Consider the following 8771-nt stretch of genomic DNA (forward strand, 5'->3'; position numbering starts at 1 on the left):
GCGATTTGGCGGCCAGGTCTACTTGTCGAGAATAATATTAAAAGAATGCATTATTAAAAGGAAGCCTGAGGATCTGGCTGTGCGATTTGGTAGCCCAATCTGAACACCAAAGCCTAGAGGCCTCAAGCACCCTCGGGCAACTCTTGGGCCATCTACAAAAAGCGTGAGCACAAAACCAGACGATGGAGTATGAATGCATTATTAAAAGGAAGCCCGAGACTTTGGCTGTGCATGATGGCTGCCCAATACAAACGCCAGAGTCTAGAGGCCTCAGGCACCCTTGGCCAACTCTTGGGCCATCTACAAAAAGCATGAGCACAAAACCAGAGTCCACAGGCCTCAGGCACCCTCTGCCAACTCTTAGGCCATCTACAAAAAGCATGAGCACAAAACTGGATGAGGGGGTATGAGATATGATAGTTAGTGTCAATGGTGAGGGCTAAACCACTTGTCCAACATTGATTTGTATTTCAATGTGGGCACCTTTTGGTAGAAGAGCTAGTGTGATAGCAGCATGGATTCCCACGTTCAAAAAGAGAGTGGGGCAAGCGCCCCAGTGTGATAGGGGCCACTGTAGATCAAGTCAACCAAGTAAAAAGGATACCTATTAACAATCCTAGGAGACCTTAAAGAACTATCTAACAACTAGGATAACCAATTTACCACAATTAGGTGAGTTAAATGCCATGCCAAACAAGCAATGGGATCCCAAACAACCAAAATTTATGTCAATCACCATTTCAATTTCCTAATTTCCTAAGAAAATGACAAAATCCTCCACAATTGTTGTAGGCTAGACTTTGCTTTCAACTTGGATACCACTCTCTAATGTTTATGGGAAGTGATAAGGTGTTTGATTATACTAGGTGACAATGTGTTTTTCTAGGTTTCTAGTGTATGTAGTAGGAAAAATACTTTTGTTGTTCCTATTTGATACTCACAATTGCAAAGTTTTTTCACAAAAACAATTCAATTTCTTGAGTATTTTGTAGACAAGACTTGTTCTTTCAACCCTCTAATGTTAGGCTATCCATTGCATCTTGTACATGATATATATGTCTTGTTGACCATCATTTATGTTCAGTAAAAGAACATGAAACTCGTAAAAAAGACAAAATCTTGAAGGTTCCATATCATGGAATAGTGTATTTCACTTGGCTACAACTCTCTACTATTTATGTTATAATGAGGTACTTTTCAACATGTTGCTCTGGTTTACTTTAGCTTGGAAAATTTTGCTCAGAGCCAAGATTTCCTATTAGAAAATCAAGCAAATTAATTGCCAATCATAAATCTACCATGCAACTTTGTGCACAGATTCATAACTAAACACTATGGTACGGCTGCACTATTGTGCATGCCTTGTATACCTTAATTAGAATCCACTTTATTGGCTATCAATAAAATAACCGATCATCAAGACGATGATGTTTGTGACAGAGTGTCTTGCGTATAGCGAAAGCATAAAAGTTATTTGTGTGGAATGAAGTCTATCATACTGGGGCACCTTGGATGCCACTCATAAAGAATAGAAGGATAAGCCCTAGGCTACTGTGGAAACCTCAATGGTTTTATCCAATACACCTAAGTGCTTTGCACTACTCCATTGAGGGAAAGTGTGTATGGTGTAGTAAACTACAACCAAATTTCTCTTTTATCACAAAATTTCTCATGCGTTTTGAGACATATTCCCCACTGTTATTAGTCTCCATTCCCATAAGATTTGTAAGTGACTATTCCTCAACAAGTTTAATCAACTTTTGAAACAAGAGAGGTGACTATGCTATGGGCTTAGAAGTCGCCAACAACGAAGAAAAATTGAAGAGAAAGCCCAAAAGTGGTTCAAGGAAAGAACGAATTCAATGTCAATGGAGTTCAAACCAAAGCCAAAATTGGGAGGATCAATGTTGGTAGACAAAATACAAAAACCCATCAATGTGGCCTTGGAAGCTTTTCAAAACCATGGCTACACTAAGGTAAAAACCAATGGCTACACTAGACAATGGAACAGACATTGCCATAGAACCAAAAGTAGTCTTGGAAGCTTGGGATAGACCAACGATTAGGCAAACAAGAATGAAATTGCAATTCGCATTGCGCACATCGAACGACCAATGGGACTGTTAGAAAAAGTGATAGTCAGCTCGTATGGAATTGGTTACTAATATGCACTTGTCATTGTATATTTTGGGAAGAAGATAAACTACGAAATAATTTTGTGATATCCTCTCATGAGACAGATACAATTGATCCAAGACTGGGGAAAAGATTATCTATACTTGAAACAACATGGATCAATTACACGGGTAAACCTAAAGGATCACTATGACAAGGATGTTTTAGAAACACCAATCCAAGAGTTTGATTCAAAAACATCGGCCGAAACTACATTACCATCATGATTGAACAAAAACACTCCTATATTGGATGTGTGGAGCTTCAAAGACTGATAGTTTAATGCATGAAGATTGCATTTTGGATCAAAAAGTAAATGATGCCGATTATATACCTAAGAATTTTTTCAAGCTATTTGAGTGGACATATAATTTGGCTACCATGGACGTTTGTGTCAACAAGTCTACACCAACCATGTTCTATGAAGAAGAAGGCTACGTCATTGTTCCTATCCAGATAGTAACTATTTTGACATTGGATCATCAACAAGTTTTCTTTGACCATTACTATGATGCTACAAATAATCTACAAGAGAAAACAATAACCATAGAAGAGCTAGACTCCAAAAAAGAGCATGTAAGGACAAAATTGATTTTGCAAAAAGTTATGGAAATTAGATCTAAGTGGATGTCATTTACGAAAATATAATGTGCCACTAACCAATGATCTTCTAAAAAGAACACATGCAACAAAAGAATGCAAGATCAAGTGCCAATAGATCTTTGAAGAGGCTCAAGAGGAGGCTTGCATTTGAGTTCTGAAGTGAAAAGCAACAATGCAACCAATCCTAGAAATCTCGCTATTTTTAATACGCTTCAAGTTCAAGCTCTACATTTTACTCAGGCCGTAGCAGAAGATGAGATAGATGGTGAATGACTAGATAGTCTTGACATGAGAATAACAGTGACCCTGAAAGATGGATTCAAGGCATTAGTAGATATAAGTGCCAGGATAGACGCAGTAAGTTATTCCTCTTACAAAAAGGAGATTAACCAACCCTTGGAGTATTGCAAAGCCAAAGTGAAAGCATGTCAAAGAGTATACTCCAACCTTGGGAATGATCCACCTCAACATCTTTGTGCATGGATTTCCCTACCCACACGTTTATCTGCATTCCAAACAAGCACATGAATGAAGACATGGTACTAGGAGTTCCATGGATGCGAACATACAAAGCTGTTCAAAATTGGGATACTAAAATCTTGGAACTGACACTCAAAGGTTGCCAGTTGAAAGTACCATTTGCTTACAACAAGGAAGAAGAAGGTAGGCTTATGATCTTCAAAGTTGGCAAGGAAAAGTTCAAGCACAACACCTATGTCAACTGCTCAGCACAAAATATATCCTAGCAACACATGCATGCAAGTAACCAGGCATTATTAGGTACCAAAGGCTCAACCTCAAGAAAATCCTAGCAAATTTGAGTACCCAAAGAACAATGAAAAAGCAAGCAGAGTACCTGCAAACCACCAATACCACCTCCACAACCCAAAAGAAGAAACAAAGAGCAACCACTTAATACCAAGTGGGTGTGGGTGTCAAAGAAGAGTCCCGAAGCAAAGCAAGCAACCAAGTTCCTCTGTCTCCTATGGTTGAAAACCAGCGTGCGAGGGGGGGGGGGGGGGGGGGCTTTGTGCTATCTTGCACGTGCATGTTAATGGGATAAACGGTCGGAGTCATTCGAGCCATCAGATGCATTTTTGTAAATTTGGGTCATTGATTAAATTTCGGGGGAAAAAGTAAATTTGGGCCAACAGGTAAATTCGGGTTGTCTCGTACCTTGAGCCTCGAACCCATGACCTTCCCTGTGCGATGCATGTGCTCTAACCACCACGCCCGCATGCGTTCATTGAAGTATGTGACATTTCAATGCATTACATGTAAATGTGGACCGATTTGTAAATTTGGGATAAGTTTGTAAATTTAGACCTCTTGATTTGGTAAATTCGGGCCACCCGATCACACGGCCTACAATGCACGTGCATCACAATTTTCATCTCCACTCTAGATCTCATTTGAACATACATGTGTCATATAGGGCTGAGGGGTCCCCGCCGGGGGGGGGGGTGTCTTTATCTACCACGTGGTGGGGTGGATGGGATCAATGGTCCCCGTGTAATGGCAGCCCCGTCGCTTCATCTTGTGCATAGATCTATAAAAATTAATCTCGAGATAAAAACTAATTTCTAATCCATAAATTAGCTTTTATCCTAAGATTAGCATTTTCAGAATTATAACCACTTGACATTGCATCTAAAACAGAATATGCACGTGGCGTAATGGTAAGGGTGTTGGGCTCTCACTCCTTGGCAAGGGTTCAAATCGTGGGTGCGCAGAGGTGGGTTCTTCTGAGATTAAGACCGTTGTCCCGAGATTAACTTTCCTAGCAATAATCTTGAGATTAGTTTTTTACCGGCGGCTGAGATCCCCCACGCCCCCAGGTCCATCCTCTATGGTAGAGCCCATCCAGTCCACCGCCCTGGTGGGGTGCGGGAGGGTGGGGTGGCCTCAGAACTAAGTGGCACGGGCATGGGAGGGTGGGATCTACGGCGGGGGCATTGTGGGCCGTAGATCTCAGTGGCGGCGCCGAAAGTAATTTAGGGTACCCTAAATTACTTTCGGCTGTAGCCCTTGTGCATACATGTTCTAAGTAAACTAGGGCTCCCACGTTTCAGAACGCACACATGGCATAGTGGTTAGGGTATGCGCCTCTCATGGGTGAGGCACGGGTTCAAAACCCACGCAAAGTGGGTACCTTAGATTACTTTCAAAACTCGGGTACCCTAGATTACTTTTGCATTCCAGATCTACGACCCACAATCCCCCGGCCGTAGATCCCACCTACCCGTGCCCGTGTCACTTAGTCCCGAGGGTAGGGTGCGGTAGGGTGGGGTCACTGACCTCGGGACTAAGTGGCACGGCATGGGAGGGTGGGATCTACGGTCGAGGGATTGTGGGCCGTATATCCTATTGGCGGCGCCGAAAGTAATTACTTTTGGCTATCGCTCTTGTGCATACATGTTTTAAGTAAATTAGGGCCCATTTCACAACGCGCGCTTGGTGTAGTGATTAGGGTATGTGCCTCCCATGGGTTTAAAACCCACGCCTGCAAATGTGGGTATCCTAAATTACTTTCAAAACTAGGGTACCTTAGATTACTTTTTACAAAAGTAATCTAAGGTACCCGCATTTCATATCTACAGCCCACAATCTCCCGATTGTAGATCCCACCCTCCCATGCCCGGGCCACTTAGTGCTGAGGGGTCATTGGGGATGGAGTCTGGACGTGCCAACAAGAGACATGATGGAGCATTGGACGCGAGAGAGAGAGAGAGAGAGAGAGAGAGAGAGAGAGCACGTGTTGGAAGCGTTCTGAAATGACTTCTACGTCTGGGCGGTGTGTGTAGGCTACTTGCATCATAAAGCTCTGTGTGGGAGTGCGTGGGTTTGCTAATGCCCCCGTCAAGACAAGATGCATTTAGCCTGCGATGCAGCTCGTGTCCTGCTAGAAAGCTGGCTCTGGGTTTGGCGGTTGTGGCCGTTGCAGGCTTCATAGTGTTGTGGGTTTTCCTCGTACTCTGCATAACCAAGCGAGCTAGAGCCCGCAGCATTGTACGCGCCAATTCCCGAGCACACTCGTCCCTTTTCCGCTACTGTTACGCCGAGCTTCACCTGGACAGGCAAAAGCAAAGGCTTGACTCCAGCTCTGTCTACTCCACAGGTAACCTCCCCGATGGCTCTGTTGTTGTCATTAAGGAGCTCACAGACGAGGGCCTCATCAAGGAGCCTGTTTTCATCTCTGAGATCGAAGGCATTAGCAAAATCAATCACAGAAACTTGCTTCACTTGCGAGGGTTCTGCTATGATGATGGTCATGCTTTGCTTCTATATGATCATATGACCTTTTGCCTCGACCGTGTTCTGTTTGACAGCCATGGTGACACTAACACTCTCAATGGGCACACCAGCACAGGCTTGGCTAATGGCAGAAACAGCAGGAGCACGCTAAGAGATTTTGGGCCCAATATGCCCCTGAATGGCACTGCCAGGTTGAAGATTCTTGAAGGTGTGTGTGCTGCCCTCGTGCATCTGCATGAACATTGTGTTTTGCACAGAGATGTAAGAGCTGCAAATGTGCTGTTAACTGAGGATTTGGAACCAAGATTAGGTGGTTGTGGACTTGCACGCCTCAACGCATGCAAGAGTGGGGTTCCATTGCCTCCTTATGTTGCACCAGAACTTGCTTACACTGGAAAGGTCACTGAAAAAGCAGACGTGTTTAGTTTCGGTGTTCTTGTTCTAGAGGTTGTGTCCGGTAGGCACACCATAGACGGGCAGTTTCAGCTGATAGAGTGGGTGTGGATGCTTTATCAGAACAACAAGCTTATGGATGCTGTTGATCCAGCATGCACCCATGATAGTGATGACATTGGCACAGCAATGCCAGGTACGTCATGTTCTCCCCATATGGATTTACTGTGGAAATGTGTGTTGCATGTTGCCCTGCTCTGTTGTCACCCTTTGATGGAGACTCGCCCAACCATGCGCCAAGTTTTTATGACTCTCCAAGAAAGCATCGTATTGCCACTTCCTGGGGCGATGCCTCCATTCTCCAAGTCAAGTTCTGGACAATCATTACCTCCGGTATGAGCTAAGAAAGCTTGAAGGCAGTAACATTTGATTGTAGTGCAGCACCTGTGGGAGAAATCCTTTCTGAAGATAGTATCTTGTTTTCTTGGTTGTACTGGGGGCCAATGCAAGAAGAGCTATTCAGACGTCTCAAAATTGGTATTGGTTGTTACTTATGCAAAGCAGTATACGCAGCATAGCCTACTTGGAATGTGGCATTGCTGAGTGATAGCATTCATCCACTTCAATTTGAGGCCTTCGCATATTGCGGAGTACCTTTTTACACAAACCTTACATACGCTTGATTATAATCCTACAGAGAATAATCCATTCTTTTGTAGGCCATTGCCAAAGGTGGAGCTGAACTCTAGATCACGTTCAATGCTTAGCAATTGATGTGGAAGTTGTACAGGTATACACCTTGCATAGGTCCACTAAATGCTTTCGCTGAAGGTCTCTAATGAGTGTCTACTGTTATTATAATGCTCAAGGGGCATTGTTTCTACATTATTTTTATCTCATCGCCCTTTGTTTAGCCTTCAGACCCTCAATAGTTGCAATAATTAGTTGGAAACTTCAGGAGCTGAATACAGTTTCATGATGGTTTTAATTGCAGCTGGTTTGTGTTGAGTAATCAATTGCAAAAGAATGCAGGTGTTAGACTAGTGGGTATAATATTGAAGGACGCTGCTGAACTTGTTGCATTATGGTCTTCTCTTTACAAGCCAAGTCTATCGAGTCCAATGTGAGCTATGAAATTGTTTGTTCCTTGAGTTGCACAATGTGATTGTGATAGCCATATACGGTCATGACGTCAAAGATAGCATATTGTGGTGGCAACTGTTGCAGGAATGAATTCAGGTACAAAAAAGTAAGCTAATGGCACCGTGTTCGGAAAGGGGAGTAAAATTTCATCCAATCACCAGCTACATGTGTGCGCCTTGTGAGAAGAGTCATTTAGACGGTCTTCTGTTCACCCATTATTCTTACTTCCTTATCTTTTTTTTCATTAAGGTGGTGGTGTGTCTTGATTGTGTCTTTGTGAGTTGTTAAAACCCCTCTCATATATAGCCTATAAGTGAAGACTGTGCTGACATATATGTGTGTGTGTGTGTATATATATATATATATATATATGAAAGTCTGAATTTCACTAATGTTGAGACCACAGCGTTGCCTAGAAATGCAACCGGACTGATTTAGACACAATGCTTGATTTATGAAGTGCATGGTGGTCAGCACTTGTTTGAATTACTGAGCTAGGAGCTTTTGTCTATTTCTGACTATTTTTTAGTGGCAGGTTTTGATTGTGAAAAAGGACTAACGTGCAAGAAGGGTTGTGCATGCTAAGAGAGCACAATATGAGATGGATGTCGCTGAACTTATATTTATTGCCCGGCAGATATTGTAAGAGCAGTGTTAGTCGACCTTTTACATCATAAAAATATGTTTTGTAAAAAATGTAGTCTCTTTCTAGCATCTAAATTTCTCTTAAGGTATTTGTCTTCTGGTGCAGGGATACAGACTTGCCTTGAGTTACTTTTTTTTCTTGAAATTGATGCTTTGCTTAGGTTTGAACTTTGCACACTCACTGGTAACTATGTTAACCTTCATAAAATCTTGCAATATCCCCGCTGATGGGCCGGGGATAAGTCTTAACAGGCCAAGTGGAAAACTCAAAGGATGGAACCGAAGAGGAAGAATTCAAGTGGTCATTTATCTTGAGAAACAATTAGCTTTAGGTAGCTTTCTTTCAGAGAAGGAAAAGGAGATAACTCTGACCACTCTAGAGCTTAGGTTTTAAGAGGCCCTTCTTCTTCGGGTCTTGAAGCAGTCATTTCAATTTGAAGAAATCGTTTTCCAAAAACCCTGAAATTTTCATTCTAGGAAGAAAATTGTATTTTTTGACTTCTATAAGAGTTAAACTGTAGGGGCCTAGTTTTGACATTCTCTTGGCAACATACTAG

The 8771-nt window shown here is 42.5% G+C and overlaps 1 protein-coding gene across 1 annotated transcript; it reads left to right on the plus strand.

Annotated features, from left to right (window-relative positions):
* Positions 1-5508: 5508 nt before the first annotated feature.
* Positions 5509-7801, plus strand: LOC147458759 (receptor like protein kinase S.3-like). The gene is made up of 2 exons (XM_086510196.1): positions 5509-6622; positions 7459-7801. Exons 1-2 carry the CDS (start codon positions 5629-5631, stop codon positions 7551-7553), a joined length of 1089 nt encoding a protein of 362 aa, XP_086366322.1. The 5' UTR covers positions 5509-5628; the 3' UTR covers positions 7554-7801.
* Positions 7802-8771: the final 970 nt, after the last annotated feature.

Source organism: Adiantum capillus-veneris, chromosome 4 (assembly GCF_014529385.1).
Source record: "Adiantum capillus-veneris isolate H3 chromosome 4, ASM1452938v2, whole genome shotgun sequence".
Classification (NCBI taxonomy): Eukaryota; Viridiplantae; Streptophyta; class Polypodiopsida; order Polypodiales; family Pteridaceae; genus Adiantum; species Adiantum capillus-veneris.

Excerpts from the sequence above, each read along its gene's own strand:
- LOC147458759 (XM_086510196.1), top strand. The coding sequence starts at position 5,629 with ATGCCCCCGTCAAGACAAGATGCATTTAGCCTGCGATGCAGCTCGTGT. Across the intron at positions 6,623-7,458 it reads CATTGGCACAGCAATGCCAG|GTGTTAGACTAGTGGGTATA; the intron begins GTACGTCATGTT and ends AAAAGAATGCAG.